Genomic DNA, 18,579 nt, shown 5'->3' on the forward strand with positions numbered 1-18,579 from the left:
AAACTGGAAGATAAATAGGAGAGGGTCTGAATAGAAAGATGAGTAATAAAAAGTAGCAATAACAAAACATTTCTAGCTTGACAGAGCAATGATGCCAATTTGAAAGCTTGAAAGAGTTAGAATAAAACGGCAAATAATACAATAACTAAACAAAAATGAAGACCAATTGAAAAGTTGATTAGATTTGGCCATTCTATAACATACAAAATGTTAACTTAAAGGTGAACCACTCCTTTAAATAAATCTAGGACAATACATTGTTTTGATTTAAATATTATTTGTATTATTATGTTGCAAACATACCTATGTATGTATTTTATGGTAGACATTGTAGTTAAAAACGGAACTCAGCTACCAAAACCCCATAAATTGTCTACTGACTGTCTATGATTCAGTTAAATCTAGGAAAATACTTAACTGATTTAATTTAAATATTATTTGATTAAATATTATTAATATTATATTATTCGGGATATCCCCAGAAAGCTTGTGCTGTTTTTTTTTCTGCTGCAATAAATGGATTGAAAAGGCATTGACCATAGGTGTAATCCTTCGATACAAAGTCACTGGATATTAATATGTTGCAGACATACCCATGTACAGTATCTATTTCAAGGTAGCTGTAGGGGTAAAAAAGGAACCCAGCTACAAAAACCCCATAAATTGTCTTACTTTAACAATGTTATTATTCTTGAAGTCTTGTATTATTTTGAAGTCAAGCCACAATAATGACATACCTTTTTGCAATTCTTGCAGAAATGTTCATTTACAGCTTGTTCATTCTAGTCTGTGAAGATAACTCATAGAGACAAGAGAAGAGAAGCTGATTTGGTTTGGTGGATACTCACTGACTTTCCTCAGCTCTGACAAGTGACCAGTGACATAGATCCACACCCTTCAGACAACTGATAAGGCAGAGCACTAGTGCATCCCTGTAATTAGCTATAATTAGGAAAATACTGGTCAAATGTTATGTTTTAGATAAAACATAAAGCCACTGGCCTAACTGATATTGCTATTGAAAGACTAATAGGAGGGTTAGGGCAAGATATTGTTTTAGAACCACATCTATGTAGCTAGTTATTCAGTGTTTGGATGATGTTAGAAATTTGAACTATCTCATAATGAAACCAAAATAGCATTACTCTTAATGGCAAGTATGACATCTTTGCAAGAAAGTTGGCTCTCGCACACCTTAACTTAAATAAAGTCACAGATACCTGGTGCATTGAGGTAGATGTTCGGCCACCTCACAGATGCTCATAAAAGAAAATTCTAGAGGCACACATGACTAATTGCAAGCAAAATTGTCTTGCGTGTTTAATTCAGAGTTGCGTGTTTTTGGTACCTTTCTACCCCATGCTAATCATTTTGCAGTTGTTACCCCAAGTTTTTAAAAAGGAGAAAGAAAGCTCCAATCGATAGGGGGGTGCCAATTTTTAGGGCACCCCCCAAGGATGGTAATGACTTACCTGAAAACTGCACTGGCCACACACAGAACAAGATGGTGGGCAAATAACAGAAACAGCTGACCATATGTAGGGCCCTCGGCCATTCATTCTGGGCAACAATATCTGATCAGGTAGAATCAGTGTCAGTCATCAAGACTAATGCTCATCTTAGGAGCAGACCCCCATATGTGCGTAATTAGTACATGACCCACCAGATTCAAACATAGGCCTTACCACTGCATAGTTTGGCTCTGGGGCTGAATGTTCAGATCACAACTGGGTGTGGGCAGATTGTATTTTCTGCACAGAGCAGTTGTACTATGGTTTAACTATGGTAAAGCTATTATAAACATACAGGGATCTAAAACTAATCCGTTCCAAAGCAGTTAAAAAATATGAAGACTGTTCCATTCCAAATATAACAGTGAATCATTCACCAACAAATCTTTAAAAGCACTTAAAAGTAGAAAAACACGCTAAGAACAAATTCCCCGGGATTATGAAAAGCTGGGGTAAGCAAACTTGAGCATCATCTGATTGTTGTGTACAATTACTCCTAACTGTGCACTTAAAGGCTTATTCTATGAGATAGGAGTTATTGTGCCGTTGAGCTTGAGTGGGAACACTTTGTTATATAAGACATAATGTTTATCACAAAGGCAACATCTGGGAACTAAAAGCAAACAGAAAACAGCATCTCAAGCAATACTTGGGGCTCATTACATGCTCTCACTTTTTATCCATCTAGAATAAATCTTTTTGCAATGTCAATGTTTTGCAGCTGCTTAAGCCAAATTGTTTCCTTTTGTGTTTACTTCCCATAGGAACAGACAGGGTGCAACTGAGACACTTTATTGCTTCATTTTGTGTAAGCTACCCAGTATATAATATTGACGGCTACAAAGGCTGCTGGGAAAACAGCCCTGGAATAAACATCAATTGTATCTGCCTCAATAGGCCTCAGTAATGATTTCAATCGGCTTTGCTTCCCGTGTTTAGATTCATGGCAGATCTGTAGTTTTTCTTTTCCAGTTCCTTCTAATCTGGCTTCATTTTGGGTAGCAAAGGGGTGTTTGTTGATAAGGTTTAAACACTGATCCATTCCTAATATTGAAAGGGAAAGTAAAACAATGGCATGTTGTCCTTCATTCATTGGTACCTGCAACAAAATAAAACAAAGGCATAAAAACTCTCTTGGTTATAAAGCAGATATGAGTAAGTTTGATCATTCTTTTTATGATAAAATCAAATATGGTTTTTGATCTCTAAATAAAGTATACAAGGGGTCATTTACCACTCACCCTAGCAGAATGCAAAGTCCAATAAAAAGATGCAAGTTGCCATGTTTGCATTCTTTGCACTCTGTCCTATGGGTGAGCACCGACACGTGCAGGTTTCTCCAGAAAGGTGTTCAAGGACCAGCACTTTCTGCATGAATACAGAGCTGCCTTTCAGGCAGGGGCGGCCCCCTCCCAGTACTAACTTGTGAGCCGGACGTGCAAGTGCTGGCATTAGCTGCAGAGCACTGCAAATCCTTGGATGCAAGTGATTATTGAATAAGCCCTATGTTTTACCACTTTGTGCCCCTTAGTGTTCTAGCACTAGCGTCCAGGGTCATCTTATTTTGCCACGACAATGTATGCTACTAAGCTCTCTATGTAAAATACTTTGGTAGACACAACATGGTGTGTGGCATGTGTTTTATATAACAGAGTTGAAGGCAATATGGACCATTTCCTTCTTAAACCCTGAACATGTAAAACACATGTAAGGCTATTTCAGCAGGACTATTCCCAAATACATATTAACGCCTAAAGATTTCTCCACTTAGGATAAAATGTTATTTCCAGTTGTCATTGAGCCTGATAGTAATGCCCCAAGTGATTAAAATCAGTTTTATACAGTTTTTTAAAAAATATGGATGCAAAACTAGACAGTTATACTATATAATTAGATATCTAACTGACCAATAGAATAGAAAAAAAATCAACCAAAATAAAATACATGTTACAATTCTTATGAGCACTAATGTACAGAGTAAGAACTACAGAGGTACTACTTGCAAGGCTATTGTCATTTATTCTAACCTGTTTGTTCTTCTTGCTGGCTTTAGTCTTCACTTTCTCCTTTTTTATGTAGTCTGCACTGTAGTGAGCAAAAGCATATTCCACCAGGGCAGCAAATACAAATACATAGCATATCAGGAAGTAGACATCCAGAGCTTTAACGGCAGATGCCCTTGGCAAAGAGGATCGAGCACTAACCATCAGAGTTGTCATGGTGAGTACAGTAGTGATACCTGTTAAACAAGGAATCTGACCTAAGTACCAAGATAACAAGGTCATGTTAATTGGTGATGTGTGGACAGCCCTGAAACCCGTGGGTCAGGCAGGTTCAGGGCCAACTTCCACACACAGTTTTCGGGTTGCGGGCAGGCTCAGGTTGAACTGTTCGTTCCACTATCCCTGGCGTGACCTTCCTGTGCCAGCTCCTTTTTCAGCAAAACCAATTTATGGGCACAGGCCTATAAATATAATTGGCAGGCAGGTTTGGGCCGGGTGCATCTTTTAGTCTACCCGAACATCACTAATGTTAATCCCTACTTTATTTGGCAAACAAAGCACACATTATATGACAAGCAACCCACTGACCACTACTAAACAGGTAGTGCTGTTGCTGCAACCGGAAGTGACATCATCAGAAGTGGGCTGGGCAGAAAAAGTTTTAAAACCATTTTAAAGGAGTAAAATATAGATAATATAATACAAGAAATTGAGGTTAGACCTGCAACCGGACCCACAACCTGTGTCCCACAGTCCTGCATCTATACCCACAGACAAAAATCCTACTCTCAACCTGCAGGTTACCCACTTTTTTGTGGCTAATCCACCAGTACCCAACCCACTGAGGGACACTATCTTGCATTACTATCCAGTGTGGGGTCATGCCTTCTAGCTACTATTTGCCTTAAAATTTGCAACCTTATCATTTTCATTAATGAAAAAATCTCCATTGCAAGTTCTCACACCCATAGGATTATGTTAAGCATCTTACCTAAGGAAACTCTGGCAGGAACAGCCGCCTGGCTGATCCAGAAGGAAACCCATGACATGGCAACTAGTAGGATGGAAGGTACATAGGATTCTATAATGTAAACACCTCTATTTCTTCTTAGATGGAAATGTAGGCTCAGTCTGGGAAACTCACCAGCTGCAGGACAAAACAAGTCATGCCAACAGAAATGTGTAATGTTTTTTAAAGTTAAACACACTAAACATCTATTAGGTGCAAAATGAAGACCTCAAATGACTTTGGATAGAAAGAAACTAGCAGCAGGCCAAAACAATCATAACATTAGAATATAGACACATAGGCAATTGAATCATTATACCACATGCATGTATAAATGGAGCCTGTTTGCTTAGACTTCACCATAACAGACTCTAAGATTTTATAGAAATATGAAGAACTGTGGGTGACTTATTTAGTCTTTGATTTTCCACTTCAAAATAAGCTTTAATAAATAATGCAAAGACTTGGAGGGTGTTTTGTTTTAGAGTGGGGTGATTTATGATGCTTACATGATGTTTAGTATAAATGCAGCAGATATTTACTGCTTAAAATCTCATCAATTTTCTTAAAAGAAAAAAACCCACTGCTCTACTGTGAAAACTGGCTGGCAAAATCACTATTTAGCCAACACAAAAAAAGAGACACAAGGAAAACATTGCAGGGATCATATACAACAAAAGCCTAAGACACACATGCTAGAGCAAAGATCGCACCCCTAAATTCTCATTTAACTTGTGTCTGGGCCATTGCTGTGTTTTACACTTCAGGCTGGACTGACCTGCGCAAGTTACTAAGAGTGAGATAATCACAGGGCTCCTTATCTCCATGAGCTCACCAGTACTCCCTAACCTGCCCAACCAACTATGTTTTCATTATAGGCAACTTTTTAAAACATGGCAGGAGGAAGCGATTTCAAGACCGAAACAGAATATACCAAAAACAAAGAGACTGCAACTGTGTAAAGCAAGAGGTTATGACGGCATATTGAGGTATGTGGTGAAATCTAAGAATTAAATAATTAAGAAAAGTGGATTCAGAGGGTGTGAGTAGATTTTGTTCTAGAAGCAATACTGAAGCTATAATTTACCTTATTTACTAAGGCAGAGTGCTTATTGAAGCTAGGGAGCACTGGGGGGGGGGGTACAATGCAGTGGGAAGCCCTAGCTTTACCTATAACAGGCTTTAACTACAGGGTTCGCTTGTCCTTGACAGTGATGTGGCATCAGCCTGCACCACACAATGGGGAATATGTATAAAAGAATGAAACTAGAGCTTGCCACAGTTTGCTATTTGCATTAGACATTTTAAAAGCATATTTATCAAAGGGTGAATCTGTTCCCTAAAATTGGCTGAATTTGGAGTCCACATTTGGACTGTGGTAAGCTCTATAAATATAGCATTAAAGTATATAGATTCACACTGGGACTTTAAAAGAAAGTGAAAAAATCGAAAAAATGTTTCGGTCACTTTATGAGACCTTTCTCAAGACACAAACATTTGTTTTGAGAATGGTCTCATAGAGAGACCAAAACTTTGACATTTTGATTTGTTTTCACTTTATTTTAAAGTCCCAGTGTGCATCTATATACTATAATGTTGTTGCATTAATAAATAGATAGCACCTGGGTATTTACCTACCATTCTCTGGGCCACTCTCTCTCTTTTTTTTTTGGCATATATTTTCTTTGGATGAGCAATAAGAGTTCAGTTTTGCCCCTTAAGACTTGTGCTGTGCCTTTGCCATTGATAAGTGATCCCTAATGCAATTGGTAGGTTGCGAATCAGAGATGATGTACCAACTAGGTTAGTGTTTGTTTGACCTTAGATATGGTATGTTCTTCCTATTCAAGATACTGTATAAAACTATCTTTTCCACTTTGTATTTCTCTACATGCCTACACTCTTCTTAATCCTTTTCCTTCCACTCTAACTTGCCTGTTAAGGTGTATGATGTACTAATTCCCGTAACCGTTCAGGCATAAGGTACCAGAGTACTGTCTTGTCTTCTTCTTAATAAGCAGGGGCGTGTATATATTAAGGCACCAGAGGGCCTTTGCCTAGGGCGGCAGGTTTTGGGGGGTGGCCCTCGGGTGCCTATAAATGTATTTTTTAAATTAAAAAAATCGCACAGCCTCTTCCACGGATTTCCACAGGAAATCTGGTGAAAGAGCTGGGGGCCAGGCTGATTGGCATCACTTCTGCAACGACCGCACATGTGACATCACGCGCAAAACGTGCTGGCTTCCTGCGCGTCACATAGGGGGTGTGTTTAGGTCCGATGCCTAGGGCAGCATCGGACCGAAATACAATCCTGTTATAAGCTATCTGATGTATTTCCTTCAGTTCACTTCCCTGTGATTGTCAAGATAAATTCAGATAAATTCATCCAGTTTTCTATTTGCCACCTAAATCCAGAAGTAGAAATAAAACTGCCAAGTTCATCTAACTTAACAGTAAATTCAATAAGTTGCCATTGGAGATACATAGCTACACATAGAATTTCAAGATCTTATTACCTGATTTCAAAATCATCTCATTTTTTGTGAATCTGTAGTTAGTAACTGTAAACTGTGCCAGCTCAATTTTATCCAACCCGTGATTCTTTTCTTGGTTTTCTGACCATCGGTACAGAATATCTTCTGAAGAATAGCCATCTGTATAGTAAAACAATGGTTAGGAGAAGCATTTCAAGCTAGGGAAAAAAAGACATTTTTTAAAATTGAAAACTCACTCTATTATTAGTAGGGATGCACCGACTCCAGCAGGATTCGGTTTTGGCCGAATCCTTGTGCCTGGCCGAACCAAATCCGAATCTTAATTTGCATATGTAAATTAGGGGCGAGTAGGCAAATCACGTGATTTTTCATCACAAAAGAAGAATTTTTTCCACTTTTTTCTTTCCTGCCCCTAATTTGAATATGCAAATTAGGATTCAGATTCGGTTCGGTTTTCGGACAAATCTTTCACCAAGGATTCGGGGATTCAGCCAAATCCCAAATAGCAGATTTGGTGCATCCCTAATTATTAGAAATGACACTGATGATTCATAAAGAATAAAAAAAAAATTATAAATAGACTTATTTTCATGATATATATATATATATATATCAGAGCAGAGCTCCGGGATTAATAGGGAGCGATTTGCACTACACAACCTGAGTAATGAGTTAAGTGTCAATCGTGTGAATATGTTAATGTTATAATGTTTCTGCACATAATTAGTTAATAAATTATTGTGCAGTGCTGCATTCGAGATCCCAATGTTTCTCATTGAATGAACTTAAGGCCGATTCTACATTGGATCAATTTATTATTATTATTATTATTATTATTATTTGTTATATATCTGAGAACTGAATAAACTCAATGCGGCACTTGATTAGTGTATTGGCAAAAATTCCTCATTTAAAATTTGGATGCCTCTGATATTTAATTTACCAAATGTTTAATTTTTGAAATGTTTAATCTATGAAGTTCTTAAATTATGTAATGTGATCATTTTAATAACTTAAAGAATTTAAATATCCCTTAACATACATTTTTTATACATATACGTTATATACATATTACGGATATATTTAAATTTTCCCTTCTGTTCATATTTATTTCTTTAATAACGATGTCCATTTTACAATGTAAATTACATACTATGTATATTTCATTATTTATATAAGAATGATGTTAGAACCACAGACATCTTATTTATGTACCATAGGGTTTTTATTGAGATTTATTTTTACGTCATTTCCTCTTTGGAGGTTTAAAAATGAGTAACTGTTTAGTTTGAATTCGTGCCTATGACTACGTATCTTTGGATACGAAATGCGTCAGGACATTTTGTTTTAACCTTGGAATAAAGATTAAATTTTTTACATCTAGGGGCCCATTTAATGCTTAGCTCGAGTGAAGGAATAGAAGAAAAAATACTTTGAATTTCGAATGGTGGAATATGACTACTTCGACCATCGAATTGGCTACTTCGACTACTACTACGACTTCGAATCGAACGATTCGAACTAAAAATCGTTCGACTATTCGACCATTCGATAGTCGAAGTACTGTCTCTTTAAAAAATTCTTTGACCCCCTAGTTCGCCATCTAAAACCTACCGATGCCAATGTTAGCCTATGGGGAAGGTCCCCATAGGCTTCCTAACAATTTTCTGATCGAAGGAATATCCTTCAATCGATGGATTAAAATCCTTAGATCGTTCGATCGTAGGAATAGCGCTAAATCATTCGACTTCGATATTCGAAGTCGAAGGATTTCAATTGTTAATTAGCCCTCGATATTCGACCCTAGGTAAATCTGCCCCCTGGTGTGTCGCAGGAGTGCGTGCCTCTTTAAACAACTTCCTTGTATTCACCCCAAGCTACAGGTTCGGGGCGCTGCACCCAGGCCATCCCCTTTATCATCGTTGAGTGTGAGCATCTCAATATATTGACTGAACCATTTTGTTTGAATTCAACAGTTTATATGCTGCACCCTTAAGAGATGGACTTGGGGCTTTGCACCCAGGTCAACCTGATTATCGGATGAGCCTTTGATTGTTTGGTTTTTAATTGCCACATTAGAAAATGTATTTGCTGGATAGATAGAGCAGTGAGTTTTTTGCCGTATCTATAAACATAAGAAGAAACCTGTCCAACTATGACAGAGCCAAAGGCCTCTAAGTTTTTAAATGACTTTGCTAATATGAATTCTGCTAATAATATACAAAATATATAAATTAATATTAAAAGGACTGTTCACTTTTAAATAGAGTGATAGTCTGAGAAAATGTGCTGTTGGTTTTCATTTTTTTATTATTTTTGCTTTTGAGTTATTTTGCTTTTTGTTCAGCAGCTCTCCTGTCTGCAGTTTCAGCAATGTGGGTGCTAGGATCTAAATTACCCTAGCAAAAAGCATTGATTTGATTAGGAGACTGGAATATAAATAGGAGAGGGCCTGAATAGTAAGATGAATAATACAAAGTAGCAACAACAATAAATGTGTAGCCTTACAACGTATTTGCTTTTAGATGGGATCAGTGACGCCCATATGGAAACTAGAAAGAGTCAGAAGGAAAAGGCAAATAATTCAACTATAACGAAGAAAAAATGAAGACCAATTAAAAAGTTGTTTAGAATTAGTCATTCTATAACATACTAGAAGTTAACATTAAGGTGAACCACAGCTTTAAGGAGTTTGCTAACATATGTGTTTTGATAACATGCTTTGTACATTATTCATTTTTTGTAACAATAAGACTAATAATGCAGTATTCTGTTGCAATAGTTGCAAAACACATTATATTAGCCTACACTGGCATGCATTTGATACAGTGCAGGTCTGGACTGGCAAATTGTAGATTCTGGCAAGTCACTATTTATTAGGCCAGTGGGGGGGGGGGGTTAGGCCTCTGTGTACTTGAAATTCCAAGGCTTATTTAAAATCCCAGACCTGATACGGTACCTCCATGTTTAGGGTGTAGCATTCAAACACTTACAACTTTCTAGTTCCAGCATACATTCTTGTTCATCCATGGGATACTTCGTTAGATCCATGTCACAGGACACTGTTGATGTGATTCTGTAAAGGACAGAGCCTGGCTAGTAACATGCCCATTCAATAATATAAAATTGCCAATACATTTCCAGCTTTAGCAAACACATTCAAATTGGTGTGTCTTTAATACATGTTCAATCCAGGTGTGCAGTAGATTCAGCTTCAAACACAAGCATTAGGGGAATGCTTTTAAAAATAAAACAAATACTTATGTACAAACACTCAAGATTGTTCCTGAAACACATTTTTTAAGCACAAACCTATTCAATGGTGTGGCCACAGTTGTTTGTTTAAAGGCAGTTATTTGTCAAATGAATGATTTCTTAAAGGGGACACATAAGTTAAATAATAACAATATAACATTTCTGCTGAGTACTATTATTAATACTTTTGCAATTTATATTTGTTTGTTTTTTAGACTTCATGATATTAGCAGTTCTGCAATACTAATAATATAGTATATTATAGGGAGTTATTCTTCCACTGTATAGAGCACTGGGAAGGCCCCCATCTAGAATATGCGGTACAGTTTTGGTCTCCAGTGCTCAAATGAGACATTATTGAATTAGAGAGGGTACAGAGAAGGGCAACTAAGGTGGTAAAAGGTATTGAAAATTTCAGCTATGAGGAAAGACTGGCCAAGCTCGGAGATGAGGCACTTAAGGGGTGCTATGATAACTATGTATAAATATATAAGGGGATCATATAATAATCTCTCTAATGCTTTATTTACCAGTAGGTCTTTCCAGCTGACACAAGCTCAACCTTTCTGATTAGAAGAAAGGAGGTTCCACGTAAATATTTAGAAAGTTTTTTTTACAGTGAGAGCTGTGAAGATGTAGAATTCTCTCCCTGAATCAGTTGTACTGGCTGATACATTAGATAGCTTTAAGAAGGTAAGGGTGGCTTTTTAGCAAGCGAGGGAAAGTTATGAAAAAAAGCTTGTAGTACAAGTTGATCCAGGGACTGGTCCGATTGCCATCTTGGAGTCAGGAAGGAACTTTTTCTCCTCTTAGGCAAATTGGAGTTTGTTGCCTTCGTCTGCAATTTGGAATCTAATCATCTTACTGCCCTGGCTGTGTTTAAAACCCAGCGGGTGAGGCTCAGTCTTGTGTTTATGCAAAGAAAATAAACATTTTATGATGATCCTGAGCTTCCTTCCCAGAATTCCCCATCTTTTCCTACTGCAATCAGCTCTATATTAGTGAGGGAAGCTGCAGCTCTCCTCTACTATTTCACATTAAGTTATGATTTACCCTATAAGTTCCCATTACGCATTTTAATATTTCAACAGCATAGCTTGCTTTTATGTTTTCCATTGTCGTAAATAAATTGGAGAATTATCCTCCCCAAGTGCAGTAAATGTAAACAAGTTGGTCAGAGAAAGAGAAATTGCAAGACAGCTACTTTGAATACATATCTTGAGCAAGACATGACTGCCATTGTGTATCCAGAAAGAAAATGAAAGTAATCCAGGGTGAACACCAGGAAATTCACTCCCCTATGCAAGCAAAAAAACCAAAATATAACTTTTTCAACTGAATCCCCAAAAATAGGCTACTGTCACGAATTACAGGCTGTGTGCAAGCAAACCAGTTATCATTAAATTATCATTTTAAAACAGTCAGAGCTTTTAGGGAGTTGAGGGGTTGTGAGTAAAACTTTATACCCTTTTGGGCAGAGATTATTCTCTCTTTTGCCACAAAAGAAAGAATCTAATGTAAAGGCTCCAAAAACAGATGTAGGGACTGTAATTCAACAACAGTCTTTATTAATACAACATAACACCATTAATCTAGATTATTCTTATCCTTTACTCTGATGCATGAAGATTTAAATTCTATTTTTGGATATGTTGTAATGATAATTGCCTTCCTGGGTGTGAGCAGTGCAGAATTACTATTATTACTCCTGAGTAATGCAGCTCTGTGCGCCACATGAACCTGAAGTTTATATGCTAACTCTTATTTTCACCCACGCCTAATTGCTAAACCTGTTATTACCAAATGTTTCAGCCTAATAGTCATTAAATACTCCACGACTACTTTTAGAGCCTGTAGGCCTTTGTGGCCACAGAGATATGCTACCAAAAATAATCAATAAATACAACATATTGCCATTATATAAATAGATCATACCTGCTGCTGTATAAGATGACACCATCTGGCTGCAGACGGATTAACTTGTTTTCCACAGTGACATCATGAAACCAGGCAGATTTGGCATTTACAATAAAAGTATCAGGAAGCCAAAGTTTCTCAACAAATCTGCTGTCCAGGCCAAGAGTCTTGTTGGTATGATTGTAAGAGAGTCTTTCATCTCGCCAGCTTTGATGGAGGAAAACTGTCATGGTGTACTCCTAAATCACAAAAAGATCAATCTTAGATACAACTGGTTTTACTTTACCACCAGATGAGGTGTTAAAACAGTTATATTTCTCCAGGATCGGAATGGGCCAGCAGATACCTGAAAAAACCTGTTGGGAATGTCAGACCAGACTCGTTCCCCCACCAGCCTGAAAATATTGCTCCCTGATTGCCCCCCTGCCCGATTGATAGAATATATCCTGAAAAAGCAGGTACTTGCTGGAGGGGCGGAGGAGAGTTGTGTCTGGAGCAGGGGCCATAGAGTTGGTGGAGGGGGAATAAGGGGGCCTGGGGCAGGTGTGTGCAGGCCCTTGCCCGCGCCCGAACCCCCCCCCATACAGTCTGACACTGTATTTCTCTGTAATGTCTCATTTGGCTTTTGGGGTTTGAAATTTCTTGGAGCAAATAGCAAGTGACACTAGGGTGCCCATTCACTAAGTTTGAGTGAAGGAATAGAAGAAAAAAAGCTTCGAATTTCGAAGTGTTTTTTTGGCTACTTCGACCATCGAATGGGCTACTTCGACCTTCAACTACGACTTCGAATCGAACGATTCGAACTAAAAATTGTTTGAACGTTTCGACCATTCAATAGTCGAAGTACTGTCTCTTTAAGAAAAAACTTCGACCCCCTAGTTCGCCACCTAAAAGCTACCGAAGTCCATGTTAGCCATAGGCTTTCCAAGTTTTCTCTGATCGAAGGATAATCCTTCGATCGATGGATTAAAATCCTTCAAATCGTTCGATCCGATCAAACGAATTGCGCAAAATCCTTCGACTTCGATATTCGAAGTCGAAGGATTTTAATTTGCCAGTCGAATATTGAGGGTTAATTAACCCTCAATATTCGACCCTTAATACATCTGCCCCTTGAAGAATACAGAGAGATACTATGATAGCCCAAGCAGTATCAGAGTGTTTAAATAGTTAGCAGGTACCTAAACATTATTAATCTCTCACTGGAATTCAACCAACACCCATAGTGGGTACTCTAGAATTCAACCTGAACCCTAAGGTTCAGATTTATCAAGGGTCGAAGTGAATTCGAGGGAATTTTCGAAGTGAAAAAATTTGAAATTCAAAGTAATTTTTGGGATACTTCGACCATCGAATCAGATACTACGACTTTGAAGTAAAATAGTTTGAATATTCGACCATTCGATAATCTAAGTACTATCTCTTTAAAAAAACTTTGACTTCGATACTTCGCCAAATTAAACCTGCCGAAGTGCTATGTTAGCCTATGGGGACCTTCTACTGCATTTTCTACGTTTTTTAAAGTCGAAGTAAAGATCATACGTTAAAATCGTTCGAATCGTTCGAATCGTTCGATTCAAAGTATTTAATCGAACGATTTCGACCGCAGAATACACAAATTCGATGAAAAAAGTTCAAATTCGATATTCGAATTCAAAGTATTTTAATTTGATGGTCGAATTTCGAAGTATTTTTTACTTTGAAATTCGACCCTTGATAAATCTGCCCCATAATGTGCACTCTAGAGTTCAACCTAACCCTATAACGGGCACTCTGGAATTCAACCTAAACCCATAATGGGAACTCTGGAATTCAACCTAAACCCATAGCGGACACTGGATGCATTTCTTGAAAATGAACATTGTACTGGTGATGCATTAATCATATGTGCATAATACATATGTTATCATGTCATATATATGATGGACCGTTAAAAAAAATGGATCTAAAAAAATAAATGTCCCAGCCATTTAAACAGCATCTTGATTCTGATTTCAATAGGAATTGTAAATATAACCCCCCCCCCAAAAGTAATTGCAGGATAATTTTAATAAACACGTTGGTTTTTATCTTTGTGGGGAGAAGAATGGAACAGATCACAAGCCATGGTTCATTTTAATATTTTGATACACTGCTTTTATAAATGTACTCCTCACACTGTGAGTGCACAAAAAAAACAATGAAACATAAATGTTGCATGGGGGTACTGGATATAACATCTAAAGTTTTGTATGTAGGTCTTTACTTTGTGTTGTACTAGTGACATTTCGGGTGAATATTACTGCAGTGTAATTGTTTACACCATACCATTTAGGGTGACATGAATTGCTGCCCGTATATCTTTGAATACGTTGCTCTATCCTTGCTGGGAACATATTATTTGTTAGTACTGTAAGTAAAGCTTCATAGCTGCATTTGCAGAGAAGCAGCAGGAATAAGTAGACAGTTACCATGTTTACTTCTGATATGTGATCAATGCTTGTGACTTCAACATCTACAGCAACAATCACAGGGGCACCTGCCGAGAGAAAAAAGAAGAAATTATAAAAAAGGATTAAAAAAACATACAAATTAAGAAAATGTGTATTGTTAGATACAAAGCTCTATGCCAGGCATGTCCAAAGTGCGGCCCGGGGGCCAATTGCGGCCCTTTTTCAAATTTACACCGGCCCTCAGCCTCCATCATGAAATGAATAATAATAAGCCCCCCCCCCAGCACAGTGTGATCAGGAATCCCATAGCAGTAATATTAAGGCACACTGATGTGCAAGTACAGTAAACTAAAGAAGTATGTGAGAGCGGTGCGTCACTATGTGCCAGTACGTGTCTATTGCTAACACCTTCAGCACACAGGCAGCAGTATAGACCAAGTGGCAGATCATTTCACTAATGTGCCCAAATATTACTGCTATGGTTACTCGATTCCTGTAATTTAATGTCAATGGTTCAAAGAATGTCAGGCTGAATGGTCGGCCCCACACATTTTCATCTCACCAAATCTGGCCCTCATTGCAAAAAGTTTGGGCACCCCTGCTCTATGCTCATGTTGTATGGGTAGTTCTACAAGCATTCTTTATGACAGGCAGGGTGCAGGGGCTGATTGGAGCACACTAAGTAAGAAATCTCTGCAGGGAGCAAATTTTAAGGAACATTGTTTTCACATTATACTGTGTAATGGGTAATTTATGAAGTGCAACAGTGCAAAAAGAAATAGTGTGCAGAGCCCTATGGATGCCCACATGAATACAGTACTGCCTGCATTCAACAGCACTGTATTCATAAGCTGAAGGGGGAGACAGGCCAACCTCTCCTTCCCTAACTTCTGCATAATTCAAGCACCCTGTACTTACTGGCTATCCTGTTGCAAGAGGGATGGACAGAACTGGTCTGGGTCCACCAACACTGCATTCTTTACCTCACGCGGATTGCTGCCTGTCACGATCGCCACCCGGAGCATGTCCTGGAGCTCCGGGAGGCGTGTCCTCCCCTGCCGGCGTCGCTCCCAAAATGGCGGCGCCCATGGCCGCCATGAGGGTAGCGGCGCCGGCGCGATGACGTCAGCGCGTCGACGTCGGCGCAAGGACGCCGATGACGTCACTATGGCGCCAAATTCAAATATAAAAGCCATACCAAGACGCCAGAATGGCGCCCAAGTATAGGATTCATTCCTGTGTGTTTCCTGGGTTTCCTGTCTGCTTTTCTGAAGACTTATCTTGTTCCTGTTTGTTGCTGACCTCTTGCCTGGACTTTTGGACTTTGCTGATATTCTGCCTGCCCTTGAACCCTTGCCTGGACTTTGGTTATTCTTCTGGTTACCCCTTGTTGGACACCGCGATCTTGACTCCCTTGTGGGCTTCCTCCTTGATCCTGACAACCTCCCTGGTGGGAGCATCCCGGCTCCCTGACACTGCCAGACCCTGGACAAAATGAGCACTACGGCATTTGTGCTTTTGGGCACCTTGGTGCTATTGCACTTCTGAGCAGAGTCTTTGTAAATTACCCCTATTAAATTATATATATGATCCACAGAAAAAGAATAATGTGAAGATGTAAATTTGCCAGTATCACTTTAAGAGTATTCTGGCAAAAAAAAATTCCACTTCTGTACAGTACCTCCAATTCGAGGTCGAAAATTTCTTGCATATCCTTTCATCAAGTCATCCAAGTTAGGCACCCAGGATATTTCAATGTTTGATCCAATATATTCTCCAATATCTTCAGAATGGCTGTTAAAAAAGAAATGACAACATAAATAATGCTCACCCTTTATATATGTCTGTAGCCAGTATAGGAGTCTGCAGCCAGAATAACATTGTTTAGTACAGGATCTGCATTCACTGTTTGCATAAAACACAAATTATTTATGCAGCTTCCCATTTATACTAAGTAACAGACATAGGTGCATTAAAATATACTTTTCTTATATAGTATATTTAGTCTTTGTAAGTATCAGTTCCATCTACTCCAAAAATAGTACTTCCGTATCTATCTTTGTTTTCAATTTCCACCTTACTACCGCCCCACTTATCTATGCCTAATGAGAATATTGATGTTTCCATGAACATTCTGCATCTTTGGATTAATGCCTTAAAATGTATCAATGCATCCCTTCTAAAAATCCAGTATATTTTAATCTGTAGTTGTACATAAAGGCAAACAAGGGACAATTTGTATCTGCCCATGTCCTCTCTAACTGAGACAGTAATAGGTATATAGAAGAAAGCATGTAAACACATTTATTTTGCAATATGTGCCCACCTTACCATTGCTCAACTTATTGTTTCATAATGGCTGGCAATCTTAATATAAAAACAGAAAAGCAAATGGTTACTCAGGAATCAAAGGACTGTAGCTCATTAAAGGTGACAGATGGCAGTTGCAAGCCAAATAAAATGATGAACAATTTGTGTTATTTTGGCACAACGTATGACCTTGAGACCTACGTGAGTTGCACAAACTGGTACAAAAAGCATAGTAGTTCTGATCATTGGTTGTCAAAGGATATCACTTAAGAGTGTGCAAATGATAGATGAACGTTATTATTTTCCTTTATTAAGCTTCCACATATTTCACAGTACAGGTATGGGATCCGTTATCCAGAAACCCATTATCCAGAAAGTTCCAAATTATAGGAAGGCCATCTCCCATAGATTAAATTTTAATCAAATAACTAAAATTTTTAAAATTATTTCCTTTTTCTCTGTAATAATAACACAGTACCTTGTACTTGATCCTAACTAAGATATAATTAATCCTTATTGGAAGCAAAACAATCTTATTTGGTCTATTCAATGTTTAGGGCAGAGACACACGTGGAGATTCGGGGAGATTTAGTCTCCCGGCGACAAATCGCCTCTTCTTCAAATGTGCGTATTTATTGGCACCTGTGTCACTTTATCATTTCACTGTTTTAAAGAGTGGAATATTATTCTTTCCTTATGAGGAATCCTTGCTCTCCGATGCTTATTGCATGTGGAAAGAAAGGATTCTGACAATTTTCTGTGCTGGAAATCTCCAGTAATGTTTACAACAATTATAACAAATAATTTAAAAATATATACTTTAATAGTAAGGTAAGGACAAAGTTAAAAATCCTCTCTAGTTCTGAGTTGCTTTTGCAGTACTTTATCTGTTTGTATTGTGCCACTCAATTACATGATTAAACAATAACACAGAAGAACAGAAAGGTATTTGCAACTCTAAGGATCACATAATGATTATTAACTAGAAGCATTTTCTGTCTTTGCTATATGTATTAATATAGTACATCATCTGTAACAGTATTCAAAGTATACTGTATTATTTGAATAGTAATTATAAATGAAGAATATATATATATATATATATATATATATATATATATATATATATTTATATTCAGTTTCTATCTGTGCTTACTTTTTTAATATGACTGATATTATATGTAAAAGGCAAATAAGCAGAAGTCAGCTAGTTACACCTTTAGCACTGCTTTTAACAAAAAAAAAAAAAAATTACCTGAAACATAAAGGCATCTGGATGCATGTCATGGAAATGACCAGTACAGTCCATCTAAGACTTCCCATGTCTGTCCAAGTTAGTGGATAATAAGAAATTACAGCATTGCTGCAATGCTACCTGCTCCACAATGCTGTAGTTGTTGAACTGCCAGATTAGTAGATCCACACCTAGAAGAACAGATGCACTGTGCCAACCGAGAGTGCCAACTGCTAAGCTGGAAACAACTACGGTAAGCCCAGTACTATTTCTGCTAATGTTTTATCAATGCCTCACTGACCTAATGCCTGGACATAGAGAGTGTACATTATTTTATCAGTGTTGTGCAATGCTTCCTACAAATTAGGCTAAAAACAGATAAACTATAAAACAAGTTCATGGCATTCAGTAGG

The 18,579-nt window shown here is 37.9% G+C and overlaps 1 protein-coding gene across 1 annotated transcript; it reads right to left on the reverse strand.

Annotated features, from left to right (window-relative positions):
• Positions 1 to 253: 253 nt before the first annotated feature.
• On the reverse strand, positions 254 to 18,341 carry gabrd.L (gamma-aminobutyric acid (GABA) A receptor, delta L homeolog). The gene is made up of 9 exons (XM_018226009.2): positions 18,188 to 18,341; positions 16,304 to 16,416; positions 14,641 to 14,708; positions 12,209 to 12,429; positions 10,012 to 10,094; positions 7,040 to 7,177; positions 4,506 to 4,661; positions 3,539 to 3,750; positions 254 to 2,610 (listed from the first exon to the last, which is right to left on the reverse strand). The coding sequence occupies exons 1-9, from the start codon at positions 18,253 to 18,255 to the stop codon at positions 2,311 to 2,313; spliced, it is 1,359 nt and encodes a 452-aa protein (XP_018081498.2). The 5' UTR covers positions 18,256 to 18,341; the 3' UTR covers positions 254 to 2,310.
• Positions 18,342 to 18,579: the final 238 nt, after the last annotated feature.

The sequence above is a fragment of the Xenopus laevis genome, chromosome 7L, assembly GCF_017654675.1.
Source record: "Xenopus laevis strain J_2021 chromosome 7L, Xenopus_laevis_v10.1, whole genome shotgun sequence".
NCBI classification, from domain to species: domain Eukaryota; kingdom Metazoa; phylum Chordata; class Amphibia; order Anura; family Pipidae; genus Xenopus; species Xenopus laevis.

Coding starts and splice junctions, on each gene's coding strand:
- gabrd.L (XM_018226009.2), bottom strand. CDS start 18,255: ATGGGAAGTCTTAGATGGACTGTACTGGTCATTTCCATGACATGCATC. Junction 14,709..16,303: donor TTTTCGACCTCGAATTGGAG/GTACTGTACAGA, acceptor TTCTCTCGGCAG/GTGCCCCTGTGATTGTTGCT. Junction 3,751..4,505: donor TCCTGCCAGAGTTTCCTTAG/GTAAGATGCTTA, acceptor CTTGTTTAACAG/GTATCACTACTGTACTCACC.